At 36.2% G+C, this 16,247-nt stretch overlaps 2 protein-coding genes across 2 annotated transcripts; both read left to right on the top strand.

Annotated features, from left to right (window-relative positions):
- Window positions 1-2,500: 2,500 nt before the first annotated feature.
- Window positions 2,501-4,450, top strand: LOC144843484 (spondin-1-like). Its single transcript, XM_078700271.1, has one exon. The coding sequence runs from the start codon at window positions 2,501-2,503 to the stop codon at window positions 4,448-4,450; it is 1,950 nt and encodes a 649-aa protein (XP_078556397.1).
- A 2,343-nt stretch (window positions 4,451-6,793) lies between these two features.
- LOC144843483 (uncharacterized) lies at window positions 6,794-16,218 on the top strand. Its single transcript, XM_078700270.1, has 11 exons — window positions 6,794-6,898; window positions 8,719-8,974; window positions 9,111-9,386; window positions 9,579-9,739; window positions 10,129-10,273; window positions 10,437-10,618; window positions 12,757-13,030; window positions 13,216-13,482; window positions 13,850-14,004; window positions 14,473-14,617; window positions 15,222-16,218. The coding sequence occupies exons 2-11, from the start codon at window positions 8,719-8,721 to the stop codon at window positions 15,398-15,400; spliced, it is 2,040 nt and encodes a 679-aa protein (XP_078556396.1). The 5' UTR covers window positions 6,794-6,898; the 3' UTR covers window positions 15,401-16,218.
- Window positions 16,219-16,247: the final 29 nt, after the last annotated feature.

Here is a 16,247-nt window from a genome sequence, read left to right as displayed (position 1 = left end):
GAATAAGTTGTGTAAAAATTTCAAAGGATGTTCTGATTTGTTTCGAGGTTTGACGAACCATTTCATCATTTGTGATAACAACTGAAAATACCAATAATATTATAATTGCCATACTACCTACAATGCCTGCTCGCAATTACCAACAATGTTTTCGGCGTGGATTTTGTGTGGTCGCCATTATCGTAATATGTTTATTTTTTTTCCCGCATATCAGCAATTTCCTGTTGTATATAAGAGATCTATTTCAGGGTGGAAACTGGAGGATGACGACAGAATGGACTGAATGGACACCGTGTTCAAATAAATATGGACTAATTGGAACAACAAGAAGAACACGTATGGCTAAAGATTGTGTTTCTCCTCTATGTCCAGCTGAAGATCAAGAAAGGTTCTGCAATATTATAGATTTTTTCTATATTTTTTTGTTATGTTTTTTTGCTTTGTGTGTTTGGCTAAGATTGTATAGATAGAAGCTCACATAACTGAGAACACCTGTGAGTTATGTACTAGCCTGTCTGTGCGCCTTATTGCTGGTAAACGGAATGAAGTTATGTGGGTTTTGCTCTTTCTGGATTTTGTAGTTTTTAGATTCACGGATTTTTTTTCCTTGAAATGGATATGAACACTAAACGCTTAAGACATCTTATTGATTGATCGATTGATGTTTGGTATTTATTTCAGTTACCTGCAAAGTAAATTGTTTGCCTATTGGTAACCATCTCTAGTTTGTTACAATGAAGCAACTATGTTATATATGTGTATATAGGACTATAAGACTATCCAGTATCCGGTATCTCATCCGATAAACAATCGTTAAACACAGCCACACCACCATATCAATCTGGAAAACAGCAGATATGAATATAAACTTAATCTCAATCCTGAGCCGCAACAAAAAAAGAACAAGATCACGAACAAGCAATGTTATATGGTTCACCCTCTATTTGGCAGAAACGTATCCTCTAACATCTGCACTTGCTCAATGGATGTTTCCATTGTGAGCACAAGCTTAGCAAGCACACTCACTCTCACTCAAATTAAGCTATAGTTGTATACCGATGTCAACAGCATAATCAGTGCACACACAACAAATCAGTACTAGCCAAAGAAAAAATAAACCCTTTGGACATTGCTACAAACGAATGTAACTGCTGTGAAAAAAGCGAATGCCCTTTACCTGGAAAGTGTCTCACTCACTAAAAGCGTGGTGCAAGCTACCGTAATTAGAAATGACAATAAGAAACATATAATTATAGGTCTAACCGAAAACCAATTCACCAAAGTTCATATATAATATAATTCCATTAAGTGGAAAATTATATAAGAAAATGTATGCCTTATTCAAATGCAATACGTGAAAAGTATTTGTACGCAATGCTCCTTCATGAAGTCTGAGGATGAATGCTACACATTTTTTTTTAAATAATAGAAATTAAAATTGATTAAAAGGAAGTAATTTAAAATTAACAACACGGAATACCAAAATATTTCAACATATTACACGAGTTTTTGGTTGCGTTTTATCACAAAGCATCACTATGGATACAAAAGCGATTATGTCTGATTATTACAATAGATAGGTGGAAACAATAGGAACCTAACGAAAATGGTTGTTATATAGAAACTAAAAAAGAAGAAGTCAGGCGTGTAAAATATGTCATTTTCCAATGTATTAAGTTGTTTTCAATGTGTAACTGCTAGTACCTGTATCTATTATTATGTATACGGATAATTTCCCTGAGCTATTTTTAGATTAGAGCAGGTCATGGTTATGGTATATTACGTTTTTAAAAATAACATTTCTGATTCAATTAAGCTTACCATTTTTTAAAATAACATCAGGCCTATAATATTATGCAGGTATTCAACTCTTAATCACAATCTATGATAATAGACAGGCCTAGCTTAGCGCAACTGTCCCTCAACAAATGTTCCTATTTTATCATTTTTAGTCGATTTTCCATTATATTATTCTTATTGGGGAGTCATAATTGTAATTCATTGAGGATCTAGAAATCTAGAAAAACATGGATAGACCTAATAATGGGTTTTATTAATATTTATTCCGGAAATGTTGATTCGGTTTTTATCCACATAAAACAATCAATTAGCCTCACCGTATACTTTATTTTAAATGATAATTTTCTCTTTCATTATTTGTTGTTTCCTGTTTATTTTTATATAACTTTTGTTTAGTCCGTAATTAGTTTATCTTCCATTTGCTTTAATTATTGTTTTTAAATGTTGCTCAAATACTTTTTAAATGTTGCTCAAATACTTTTTAAATGTTGTTTAAATACTTTTAGTAACAAGTTAGTTACATTACACGAATTCATTCAATATTTCCCTATACTCTGGCCTCTATTATTAGCTTGGATGGGAATTTCCAATGTTGTTATTGTACTATTCTTGTCAGTCGACCACGTCACCGTTTTTATTGTCGTTTATAATAAGAAAAATACCACCTTTAATTGGCATACCTTTACTACCATATACAAGGATGCATAATAACTACGACAATGATGACGAATGTCGTTGTGTATGCTTCATTTTGGTTGTAGGCGGCCTATGCTTAGGCGTATGGTGGTACATACGCGTCGAAGATAATGACACAACATTCATAAATCGATATGATGATACAGGAGGACATAGAGACTGTCAATTTTCTCGCTGGAGTGAATGGTCAAGTTGTGCAAATCCATGTGATGGATATACTTCCAGATCAAGAGAATTTGTACGATATCATTCTGATTGCGACGTAGACAGTATATTATGGGAAGAGAAACATTGTAACACAATGTGCAGAGGATATAATAGACACTCTATTCAATGTCAGTGTCCATATGGATACGTTGGTGAGTGCTGTGAAAATAAGATACGAAACTGCAAGATGACAGAATGGACTGAATGGACAGAATGTTCCAATACATGTGGACCTTCTGGAACCAAGAAAAGAACACGTAGCGTTCTTGCAGAAGCAAAACACGGTGGTTCTCCCTGTCCATCGGAACAAGAGGTAGAGACGACCTGTAATCGTTATTGCCTTAATAATGGTAAAATGATCAACGGCAGTCCATCGTCTTGTTCTTGTCAAGAAGGATACACTGGTGAGTGCTGTGAAAATAAGATAGGCCTACGAAACTGCAAGATGACAGAATGGACTGAATGGACAGAATGCTCTCATATATGTGGACCTTTTGGAACCAAGAAAAGAACACGTAGCGTTCTTGCAGAAGCAAAACACGGTGGTTCTCCCTGTCCATCGGAACAAGAGGTAGAGACGACCTGTAATCGTTATTGCCTTAATAATGGTAAAATGATCAACGGCAGTCCATCGTCTTGTTCTTGTCAAGAAGGATACACTGGTGAGTGCTGTGAAAATAAGATAGGCCTACGAAACTGCAAGATGACAGAATGGACTGAATGGACAGAATGCTCTCATATATGTGGACCTTTTGGAACCAAGAAAAGAACACGTAGCGTTCTTGCAGAAGCAAAACACGGTGGTTCTCCCTGTCCATCGGAACAAGAGGTAGAGACGACCTGTTATCGTTATTGCCTTAATAATGGTAAAATGATCAACGGCATTCTACCGTTTTGTTCTTGTCAAGAAGGGTACACTGGTGAGTGCTGTGAAAATAAGATACGAAACTGCGAGATGACAGAATGGACTGAATGGACAAATTGCTCTCATACATGCGGACCGTTTGGAACAAGGAAAAGAACACGTAGCGTTGTTTCAGATGCTGAATTTGGCGGAGTTCCCTGTCCATTAGAACAAGAAGAAGAGTCTTGCAATCGTCATTGTAATAATGGTGACATTGTCAATTCAGGATCCAGATCTCCGTTTTGTTCTTGTCATGAAGGTTACAATGGTGAGTGCTGTGAATGTAACGTGCAGGATTGCATAATGACAGAATGGACTCCTTGGTCAGATTGTGAAGTCATCAAAGATGCTCGGGGTCAGCAATTTAAAACGCGTACAGTCGAGATATCACCCAAATGTAATGGATTGTCATGTTCTAATGATCGACGACAGACACGTTCATGTTCACTCTGTCAGAACAATGGGCAGTTAGAACCTTCAAAGTACGTATGCAGCTGTCCTACTGGTTTCAGTGGTGATTTCTGTAAATGTAAAGACATAGATTGTGAATGGAGTCAATGGAATGACTGGTCCCCGTGTAAACCCACAGCACTGATAGGTGTAGGAATTCAGTACAGATCCCGAAATGTAATGCATGAAAGATCGTGTGCAGGAAAACCATGTAAAGGGGAGTCGAAAATGGAGAGGTACTGTGTATACATGCCACCATACGTCATGCTGCCACCTTACTTAATTGTAATTGTAATTTTTATAATAATTCTTGTTTTTGGTACTTTCTTGTGGCGTGTGTACTACGCAAAACGGCACCTGCTTCCACAATTTTCAAAGGAAAAACACTTATAGAATACAGTATACTGCAGGGTTTTCAACTTAATTTAGCGTACGTCGTCAGCCCTTTTCTTTGCAGATGAATAGCCATTAAATAAAATTTCTTTTTGAACAACCAAAAAGTAATATAAGCGAACTTACAGTACGTTTCGAAACAGGTTTCATTCTCAACTGGCGTTTCATCGTCTAGCGTTGTTAATCCCATGACGACGATGAGTTGGTATAGCGCCACCAATAGGTCCAAAAGGACGTTCCCCCTCCTCCTTCTTCAAATTTAAATTTTATTTAATACCTATTCCACAACTAGATGAAACTCTTCCAACAGATGAATAGCCATTCATCGTAATTGGTGTTGATGTGTATACATCCTTGCTGGTAGATTAAATTACAAATCATAATAATATTATGTTCATGTACATAGTGCATCATTCAAATCAAACACATTGAAAAGCGTGGTTCCCACTTGCGACGCAACTTACGCAACATAACAAAATGCCCTTCCAATATTTGAGTTTTCCCCGCCTGCGAGAAATCAAACCTGCGATGTTTGCAGCACTGTTTCGTCGTCGGTTACCACTTGCGTCAATACGTCTTAGCGTTGCGTTGCGTCGCTAGTGGGAACCACGCCTTAGCTGCAATAAGGCTTTCCGTCGCCGCTCCTATACAAGTATTTAGGAATATATCAATTTAAAAAATTAAATTGTTAAAATGTATTTAATGCAGGGTGTAAAGTATTATATAGGCCTATTGCTGTGATAGTGAACGTGAATTCTCTCAGCCAATTACGATTTGGTTTTGACAATTTACAAACGTAGTAGACCTTTTATCCTTATAACTACTATTTTTAACTTTTAAAATCTTTTGTTGGCGGAATTGTATGCACACTAGGAGTAGCATTGCTATATTTATGTTTTATTTGTATTTGTTTGCTATTCTATACGGGTATCGGGTGCATGCTTCATTCATACATTTAATATATATTTATATTATTAAATATACAATAATGTGAATTGTAGGCTAATGGGTACAATGGGAATAATTCGATTTTTAACCATATTATATTTTGTGCAAATTATATGCATGTATTGTTGTTTTGTTTTGTTTGCTAGATAAAGAGCGCCCCCTCATCAGAAGAATCTTTTTTAACAACTATGACTGGTAAAGAATTGTATCACAATTTAATAGTGCTGAACTGTAGCTCTGTCTACACTATCAAACTAGTTTGACAAAAAAAGTACGATGTGCCTAAATAAGGTAGTTGTATGCCTAAATATGATAGTGATATGATATCATCATGTCCATAATAGGCACATCACATTTGTTTCTCACATAAAGTTTGATAGTGTAGACTGAGCTTTATACTCTATACTCAACCTTACATAACAAAATGTCATGGCGCCTGTCCTGTCCTTTAAAACCAAAGTGGATCCATGAGTACGTCGTAACTGGAGGTAGTTTATATCCGAATTGTTTGACCTGAATTAACTCAATACTGTAGTCGTATATGATAAAAATAATAATATTATAAAAAACACTATTCTGACAGTTTGCTATTGTCTGTCACACGGAAACCGCCTTTTCATATTGTTTCCGTCTGAACCAATTGCAAGTGGAGAGACCTCTTCCGGAAATAGTGTCCAAGTGAATTAAATCGTGTGTCTGGTAAAACAATACCAAATAATTAAGTTTGACTAAATATAACCATGGAGAAATAATTTATTTTTCCATGATATAACAGAGAGGTCGGATGGTATTGTACCTTTTATATCTGACCATATAGTTTGTCGGTCGGTCCCTTTGCAAGTGGAGATAAACCTTTTCCGGAAATGGTGTCCAAATTAAACCCTGCCTGGTAAAACAATATTAAATTATTTCGACTAAATTTAGCAGAGAGATTGAAGAGTTTCAGATAAGACCATACGGTTTTTCTGTTTTTCGGTCGGCGGTCCTGTCGATTAAGAAAAAGACCCCTTTCAATAAACAATATTTTTTTTAATAACATGCTGGTCGAAGAGTTTTGTTGTTTTAGATCTGACCAGTTCATTTTCCCCTCGGTTCAATATATTATATCCGACCCGGCTCATCTGGTTATTTTATGTGTCATGCGCATGCGCTGATACGCAACTTTCTCTTTACTCTTCTTTTTTGGCATAGATGGCATGTTTACACATTTACAAATTTAATGAAAATATATTTCATGATTTACGATGACTTTAGTTTACAGTTTACCTCGTCGAAACAGAAAAAGTACATAAATCATAGTTGGCGTGTCCAGCTAAAGTTGTGGCCTCTGAGAACGCGATATTAATGCGCTTCACTGATTGGTCAGTTAAGTAAGCGAGTATAATGACATCACAGTTAGACGGACTTACCGGAAAGTTAATTGTCTTGAAGGCTGCAAAGAGTGAGGTATAGGCCCGTTTGGTAGGACTAACACAAAGAAATCAAGCAATTATTTCCAAGGTAATATTTTCTATATCAATTGTTTTTATTCTAGATTGGTGGAACGTTAATAGTTTCTTTAATACATATTTTAATCATTTAATAATAGTAGACCTGGACTAGGCCAACGGTCTTGTTTTGAATAGGCCTCAGGTAGGTAGGCCTACGATGTACGTAACAACAGGCATCATTTATTACGAATACTATACAAATGAGTCTATCTAGAGATAGCAGGTTAATTTAGTCTTATTTAATTAGTAGGCCTATACATAAATGTTCTTATTTAAAATACGTGGTGGTAGGTCTACGCGTGTATTTCGTGCTGTCTCGTTTCGCATTAAGCGTGTCTCGTACCCCATTCCGATGTTTCGCAGTTTGGAACCGTAAATTAGTATACATTGTCAATTCATGCACGTTCGGAAGTATTCGGCATGCTGACATTCGTGTGGTTAGACTAATTTGCTTGGTACCATTGTTTTCTAAATAACATGGGACTCACATTGAGCTTAATAAACGGAACTAATTCCATGAAAAATGAATTTGCAAATCGCTTGGAAGAAGACATGCCGACGAAAACCTCCGGTCTATAGGAATACTGTATAGAACAAAACACTCAGGAAACTATATACTAATAGTTTCGAGTAAATCTCGATAGCTAAAAGATCAAATATATGTCTGATGCTTTATATATTCTAGCTGGTTCTTGCACGTTGCACGAATATTACACGCGTTTCACAAATGTTCGTAGCACTACCGTATTGTAGGACGCAGACATATTTATCTTCGTTGACGCTTTTTTTCACGCTTCTAACCGTTTGAATATTTTGATTTGGTATATTTTTTTGAGTTTCTTTTTCTAATGTACACGTAGATCTGTTTTTCAATTTAAACTTTAATCCATTACTCGACAATGCTTATAATAAAAACAAATTGATGAGACTGGGTCAACGAATTTGGCACGAATAATGACAAACAAGTTTCAAGTATCTCTTAAATCAAACAAGGAATTAACATTTTAAAAACTTTTGAAATAGGGGAAATAAAGAAAAGTTACAGATGAAGATTTGTTTTTTATAAAAACTCTTCCTTCCTATTTAAAAATAGTTTAACAGTTACATCCGATTATCCACATTGATACGAAATTGATTATTGTAATAATCACCTAATTTGTGTATTAATTTTAAAAAGAATTATATTTTCTCAGTATTAACAATTATTCATTTGTTATGTACCGTACTATTAAGGCACCCATTTCGTTTCATATTTTTCTTCCATTTACGACGATTTTTCTTAATTATTAAATTGTTGCCTGTGGACAAAAACTCCATAAACCGTAACGTATAAAAGTCTTTGAATATTAAATGAGGTGAATCTTAGAACAGGTGTCGTGAGGTTAAATAGAATTCTAGATATTAACGTGCATAACAGTGCATACTCTCACCATCTTAATTTAAACAAAAACAAACATGTGACCATTATCGTAAAATTTTGAAATTTAAACTGAAGAAAAGTTCTGTAAATTAACGATTCGGGTCAATATAATCCTCATGCTTGCCAACAGATGAAAATAAATTTAGAGTCTATCTTTAAACAATTTAGAACTAGCGAACCAAGGTCAGTTTATCGTAAAGTTTTTGTTTATTATTGAAAACTTTCTGACGAAAACTGAACCTGATTTAGAAACACGTCGTTCCTTCACATTACGATATTTCGACACAATCTGTGTGAGCCATGCTAGCATCTTGTGACAGTAAGTTTTTGATCGTTATCATTAATTAATCGATAGATAGATAGATAAATACAAATGATTGATCAATATTGTTTTCTTCTTTTATTTTCAGATGGCAGGTTTAAAAACAATCTCCATCCTTGTGTTAGTCTGTCTGTCTGTCTTTCGACCGTCGATCGCCGATGTTAGTGACAACGTGGAACGTTTAATAGACACGCAAGCAGAATTGTTACGCGAAATCTTTAACGAACTCAATGACGAGATCGAAAACCTTGAGACGAATTTTGAAAACGAATTAAGAGAATTGGAAACCAGACTTTTGGCAGATACTGAATCAAAGGTAGCCGAACTACAGAGCCAAATAGATGGTAAGTTAATGACAAAGACATTGACCAATGTAGCACAACATTTTTAGTCTATCTATTTTAAATCCAGACAACAAAGACCAAAATCAAATTATATTTCTTTCAAAAAATAATAAAATCACTTTAATCAATCAATTAGATTTGAAAGCCAGAGAAACTGTACCAGTAGCGAAACAACCCACAAAACCACCACCACCGCCACCAACAACGACGGTGCCAACCGAGCCTCCAACCACTACCAAAGCAACGACTACCAAAGCAACGACTAAACCCGCAGGCCCACCAAGCTATCGTCACTGTCAAGATGTCAGAGACTCTGGATTCGACATCAATGGTAACTACATGATTGACCCAGATGGCGTAGACGGACCTATGGAAGAGTTTGAAGTATATTGCAACATGACCGACAGTGGAGGTTAGTGTAGTGACTTGGCGCGCGCGTCGTAAAAATATCAGCCTTTGTACGCCGCGACATATGCGTCTTTACGTAGTGTCGTCACTGATAATTTATAGGCCTATATTTTATAATAACTCCACTATATGCTGAATCAATAAATCAATATCAATCAATACATACTTATACTTGATCAATACTTTCTCTTATCAGCATATACTACCATCGGTGTTCAACAAGCTTCAACTATGCCTATCAGGATCAAAGGTTTAGATGACCCAGGTGCAAACGTATTCACTCCTGAATACTTGTTGAACGCAGAGCAAATTTTGGCGGTTGTAACAGCTTCGACAGAGTGCAGACAATATATTAGTGTAAGTTGGAAACATTGCGTTGGACAAAGTTGGCTAACGCAGTCGGATTAACGCCTCCTTCCCAGAGAATAGTATCTTTTGTAATTCTTTCTCTATAACTTTCATTCTTGACTTAGGTTGACATTTTTTTTAATAATTGTTATGCCTATATTATTACTTTCATTAAAACATCTGGAGTCAACAGTATCGTCTTCTTTTCTCTAACTTTATAGTGTTAGTTTATAAAAGTTGTCTGTCTATAGGATTAGAGTTACAGTTTCCAGAATGGTAGCGTCTTAAATTTCTTTTCTATAACTGTATAGTGTTAGTTTGTAAAAGCTGTCTATAGGATTGGAGTTAGAGTTTCCAGAATGGTAGCGTCTTAACTATCCCTCTCTTGTTTCTTGCAGTATTCATGCACAAGTGCCGTGCTCTTGGCCTACCACAAGAAGAAGAAGCTTCATCATGGCTGGTTACTTTCAAGAGATGGCGAGGAGATGATCAACTGGGGAGGTGCACCAACCAATTCCCTCTCCTGCGCATGTGGAGTCACGGGTATGTAATGTCATGCGATTTATATGACCTTTCGTGTCACCCTGGTCCCTGGGAAATACTTACTTACTCAGGCTGATCTTTTTACATTACTCGATCACAGTTATATTAATTAAATTTCTTCCTTTTCACACGTATTAACATAGTGTTGTTATACATTTCTCAGGTACATGTATTAACGACAATGTGAAATGTAACTGCGATGCAAATGAATCTAAGCAGAAATTGAGTGATAGTGGTTATCTGGACGATATCGATACTCTACCGATCAAATCAGTTCATCTCGGCGACGTCGCTGGTAAAAAAGAGGTCGGAGGTCTAACACTTGGTAGCTTAGAATGTAAAGTGTAATGGGCCTTGTCACGTGTGTAACTTGACAAACTGTTTCTAAAAATAGATCTGTTCATGTAGTTGGAAGATTACTGTAGTGACATTCATTGGTGCAAAATATCAACACGTTGAGTAATTTTGTTAATGTTATCGTTTGTTAGTTATCTTCATTATTAACGTTTTCCAATTTACTTAATTATGTAGGCCTACTTAAGTTTTGGTTATCATTATCTCGATAACATAAGTATTACTAGTGTATTGTATTTCTTGCTACCGTGCTTGTAAATCGATACTGTATTAAGTCTTACATTAATCATTTATATTTTAAATGTATGGGTTGAAAAATTTGATTGTTTTTCTGAAGATCATTGTATAGTAAACACATTTTTCTTTCTGTCAGTAGGCTTATTTTCATGGTGCTCAATAAACTTTTGGTAGAAAACACAATTTTATCTGACTTTTGTTCCACTCAAACCGAGTGATCAGTCAGCATTGGATTCTGCTTATTTTTGTTTTCTGCTTCAAGCGCAAGTTAATGAAAGTGACCTTTATAGCAGAACAATTAAATTCCTAGATTTCTAGTATTGTGGTCCCACAAGACCTTTCGTGTACGCAATTTCCGCTGTACGTGCGTAAAATACCCAAGCAAACATATAGTTGAGATATCACCAACCACGCATTTTCCTGGTGATCATGTCGCAGTGTTGCTACGTTCAATTCACATGGGCCAAAATATATTTCTAAAGGAATTCGATGCACGTAAATACTGAAAATTGTAGTATATCAAGGCTATATCGTGGTGAAAAAGGAAGACAAATTGTACGCCATCTGCATAAGAACTTGATGACCGTCGAAGACTACTTGACACTTCCGTTTGGGAAACCATCAGTGGGCTGAAATGGATATATAGTATTATAAACTAAGGATATTAATAGTAGCCTTTTTATAATCTTTTCCAGTTTACTATACTGTAATATATATTGCAAGTAAACAACTCAATATTAAAAATTTTGTGAGCCCTTTATTTCGCGATCGACAGTCGCTAAAATTAAGGGCGCGCGAAATTTGGGTTTTACAATATACCAAATCATCTAGAAATTGCGATGTGCAAGTAAGTGCTGCGCTCATATACAAATGTTCTCAAACAATGATCCAGTATTCTTAGAGATAGCAGGGAGGGGTTGCAATCTCCGCGACAATTATGATGGTGAAAGTCGTTCTTTACCCTTTATTTTATGTTTTCAATCTATTCATGCTTGGTAATACTAATCCAAAAGCAAATTACTGAAAAAATAGCAATGCTATAACATAAGTAACCATGACTGGTGCTCAGCAAAAATGAAATCAAAACTGTGTCAGAAAAAAGAAGTGCCAAGAACACAATTTCTTCTTTTCAAAAGTTAATAACTTTATTAAAAGTTTCCAATATTACGGACACCACAATGGTTGACGACGTATAAAAACAAATTTAATTTTCATACGTAAGCCCTACGTGTAGTTAATTCGGTTGTAACCGGAGAAAATAGTTTGTTCGTTACAATTGACCTCACAAGCTCGACAACATGAACAATCAAACAAACAAACAAAATATAATAATGACAACTAAAATAATTTAATTATTTAATATGAGATATATACTGATTACAACCAGAGACCGCCAAACGACAATGTATGTGTATTATGTCAAATTAATTTGAAATAAGCATCATCACTTTTAAACTTGTTATTCATTTCGGAAAGACACGGTTTACTATTTTAGTGCAGGAATTACGCAGGTTTTAAAGATTTTAAGAAATTCGCCAAAGCTGAACCGATAAACTGGTTATTATTTTCGTTTTCACAAAAAATGTCCGGTGCAAAATATGTTTTTCTAAAAATTATTTGTTCAATCAACGAACATTATTTCCTACCGAGATGAGAGCAACAAAATGTGGCGTGACATTTACAGTGACGTGACATGCTGTGTACGGTGACATTTTGTAATTATTTCTACGATTCTTGTCTGCTATTTCTTAGCAGGGTAGTAAACCGCCTAAATAGACAATAGGAATTATATACTCCGGATATATCAGAAGCTTCACGTACACTTGGGGTTGTTCATTAGAAATCCTGTCATAGTTTAAGACTGCTCTTGGCCTTACGACTGTTGTTGTTGACGGCCTAGCCCGAGCTCCAGCAACATGTATCTGACGATTTGGATTTATGTGGGGGTGATGGTAGCTTTTGTAGCCGGGGACCTGTCTGCCCTACAAGACAAACTTAGTAGTGTGTTAAACATACAGAACAGAATGCTGACGGAAATGGAAAATGAACTTAAAACAAAAATTGATAGATCGATAGATGGCGGACGAAGTACATCAAGGCAGATGTTAGACAATAGGCAGCAGGCTAGCTACAGATCAATGCAGCCTATACAAGTACAAATCGATGGTAAGATTTTAAAACAAGGCTCTCGTATTTGTTTTAAAGAGAGGGGAGTATTTTAAGGAGTCTCACTTAAAAACTCACATAGGCCTATGTACAATTATAGACTATAGACTTACTGGAGACCTTTATACCATAAGGATTGCGTTAGACTCGGGCCTCCTTCTTATTGTTCTTACTATCTTTTTCAGAACTATATGAAGCACTTGAACGTATACCAGAGACAGCAGCACCCCCTGTTCCTATACCTGATACCCCAGCTCCTAAGCCACCAAAGACAACAGTTCCGCAACCTCCCCTTGCCACGACAGTCGCCACACAGCAGTACCTACCGTCCTGCAATGAAATCAAGAAGGCTGGATTAACGGAAGATAACTTCTACGGCATTGATCCTGACGGTCCTGGTGGTGTAGAACCGTTCACAGTCAAGTGTGACATGACAACAGAAACTGATATAGGTTGGTTGTTTTGTTTATCGCGTAGATTGATTGATTGATTGATTAACTTATGATTGATTGATTGATTGATTACTGATTAATTGACTGATTATAACTGATTGATTGATTAATTGATTGATTAACTGATTGATTGATTACTGATTGACTGGCTATAACTGATTAATTGATTGATTGATTGATTGATTGATTAATTGACTAAATGATCGATTGATTGATTGATTGATTACTGACTAAATGATCGATTGATTGATTGATTGATTACTGACTAAATGATCAATTGATTGATTGATTAATTCACTAACTGATTGATTGATTGATTTATTGATTGATTGATTGATGGGTACTGGTAATTTTTTTTTTATGCAAGGATTGACAATCGTTCATCATGTAAGAAAAAGACCAGTACGTGTTCGAAATCGTGACAAGGCTGGTGAATTCGAATTTCGTCCAGACTACCAACTGACGTCAACTCAACTAAAAAAGCTGGTAATGAATTCCCGCTCATGTAGACAGTATGTGGGGGTGAGTGTGTATTGTTTAAATTGTAATACATTATATATCATATCATACACTTTGTTTTTCTAGTAGAGTATAACTAGCATCTTACGTCTGTGACGACTGCGATGAGCTGCGTCATATCACAACATCAGTACACACAACACATACAGAACATACGTATGATCGGTCACAGAAATCGGCAAAAACGGCACCGTAGAAAAAACTGAAATATAGGCCTACTGACGAGTTTTATCAATTATCATTGTTGGTAGAATAAGCGCACCTTCTTACGCTCTGTCTACACGATCGAACTAGTTTGACAAAAACGTATGATGTGCCAAAATATCGTAGTGATATGCCCTAATAAGGTAGTGATACGACATCATCGTGTCCATATATGGGCAGATCACATTTTGTTGTCACATAAACTGTAGACAGAGCTTAAATAAATCTACTGATACCTTTTAATTGTTTTTCTTATATTTGTATTAGTACGAATGTACAAATTCTGTACTTATGGTACGCAATCAGCGTTATAAAATTCCATATGGCTGGTTGGTGAGTCGAGATAATCAACCTATGTATAATTGGGCGGGAGCTCCAATCAACTCCAGCATGTGCGCATGCGGTGTAGAGGGTAAGTACCATATTCGTTTTATCTCCCCTCCATTGTTTATAAATACAAACGCATTTCTCTCCATTGAATAGACCTGTCGTGCCATCACCCCTATCAAAAAGTGATGACAATTTCGATATGTGACGGACAAAATACGTCATTGTGCACATGTGGAGAAATTGGACCGTGTTTCCTCGATTCCCACCTCGACATAGTTTTGGTGGTTGCTAAGTCCAGACGACGACCGATGCCAAATCGACTGACTGGTCTTGTAAAGGCCAACTCAGACAGCGTCGTACGACGAAGCTCGACGAGTCGTCAGTAGAAAACTAACATGTTTAGTTCTCGTTCTCGTGACGGCCTAAAAACTACGCCCGACGCTATAGCGTCTCGTTGGGATTCAACTCAGACAGCACCGACGAGTTAAAACGTTTCGTCGGGCCTCGTCGTACGACGCTGTCTGAGTTGGCCTTTAGGTCGTCGTATAATTAATACACGTACAGTGGTGAAAATCAATGAAGGCGATGATGATGTTGACGATTCCAATTACCAAGCATACACATGTTTTATTTATTATGGAATTTATTTAATATTGACTGATTATTTAAAAACAAATATTTTATAGGTTCCTGTGCTGATAGGTCGTTGCCTTGTAACTGTGACAGCAACGATAACGTTGTACGAGTAGACGAAGGTTACGTCATGGATAAGCGGTATCTACCACTGAGTGCGATACGTCTTGGTGATACAGGAGGACGACTTGAGACAGGCAAACTGACTCTTGGGGAACTAGAATGTGTTTAAGTTTTAAATCAACATTTTTTTCCTCAAGCTCTGTCGACACTATTAAACTTTATGTGACAAAAAAAATGTGACGTGCCCATATATGGACATGATGATGTCATATCACCACCGTATTTTGACATATCACTACCATATTTGGACACATCACACTTTTTTTGTCAAACTATAGTTTGATAGTGTAGACAGAGCTTTACAGTTGATCAGCTAATATGCGACGACGCCGTATCAGTAATCGTCTTCAACATTTAACGTCGTATTATTATCCGTCTGCCACGCATCTAGAAACATCAAACCATTATTGAGTTATACAACTATTTTATAGCTCCATTGTCACGCTATATGCTTTCGATGACATCCATTCGGTGACATCCATTCTTTAGCTTAATTATCAATAAACGTACTTTAAAGACAATATGATTGTGGCACAGGTGACTAAATTATAGAACAATTAACAATTAACTCAATTAGAATTCAGACGATCACTATTCATGCCTACCGCAGTACTGGTAGTGGATACATAGTATAGTAGGCGTAATATGGCTATCGACATTTAACAGAGTGCAGTTTTTAGTAGGCCTAGTAATCTAGTTATGAAAACTTATTTTGTTAATATGATCAGCACATTTAGGCGTTAATAATAATAATCATGCAGCTTTTTGTACGTATGCGTAAATTTTAATTTTCGTGTTTTTTTTTATCATCTGAAAAGGTGTTTCATTCACAACCTCAGTTCACACGAAGCTCGAATTTCTCTCGACACTATAGGTGGCGCTCAACAGAAATTACGTTATTAAAATAGAACCGTTTATTTAATTAGACTACAATTTCACTGTTATTTGTTGTATCC

The sequence above is a fragment of the Antedon bifida genome, chromosome 5, assembly GCF_963402885.1.
Source record: "Antedon bifida chromosome 5, ecAntBifi1.1, whole genome shotgun sequence".
In the NCBI taxonomy this organism is placed as follows: Eukaryota; Metazoa; Echinodermata; class Crinoidea; order Comatulida; family Antedonidae; genus Antedon; species Antedon bifida.
Note: the sequence above shows the minus strand (reverse complement) of the source record. Positions and strands in the feature narration are given on the sequence as shown.

Coding starts and splice junctions, on each gene's coding strand:
- LOC144843484 (XM_078700271.1), top strand. CDS start 2,501: ATGCATAATAACTACGACAATGATGACGAATGTCGTTGTGTATGCTTC.
- LOC144843483 (XM_078700270.1), top strand. CDS start 8,719: ATGGCAGGTTTAAAAACAATCTCCATCCTTGTGTTAGTCTGTCTGTCT. Junction 8,975..9,110: donor ACTACAGAGCCAAATAGATG/GTAAGTTAATGA, acceptor TCAATCAATTAG/ATTTGAAAGCCAGAGAAACT. Junction 14,005..14,472: donor CATGTAGACAGTATGTGGGG/GTGAGTGTGTAT, acceptor TATTTGTATTAG/TACGAATGTACAAATTCTGT.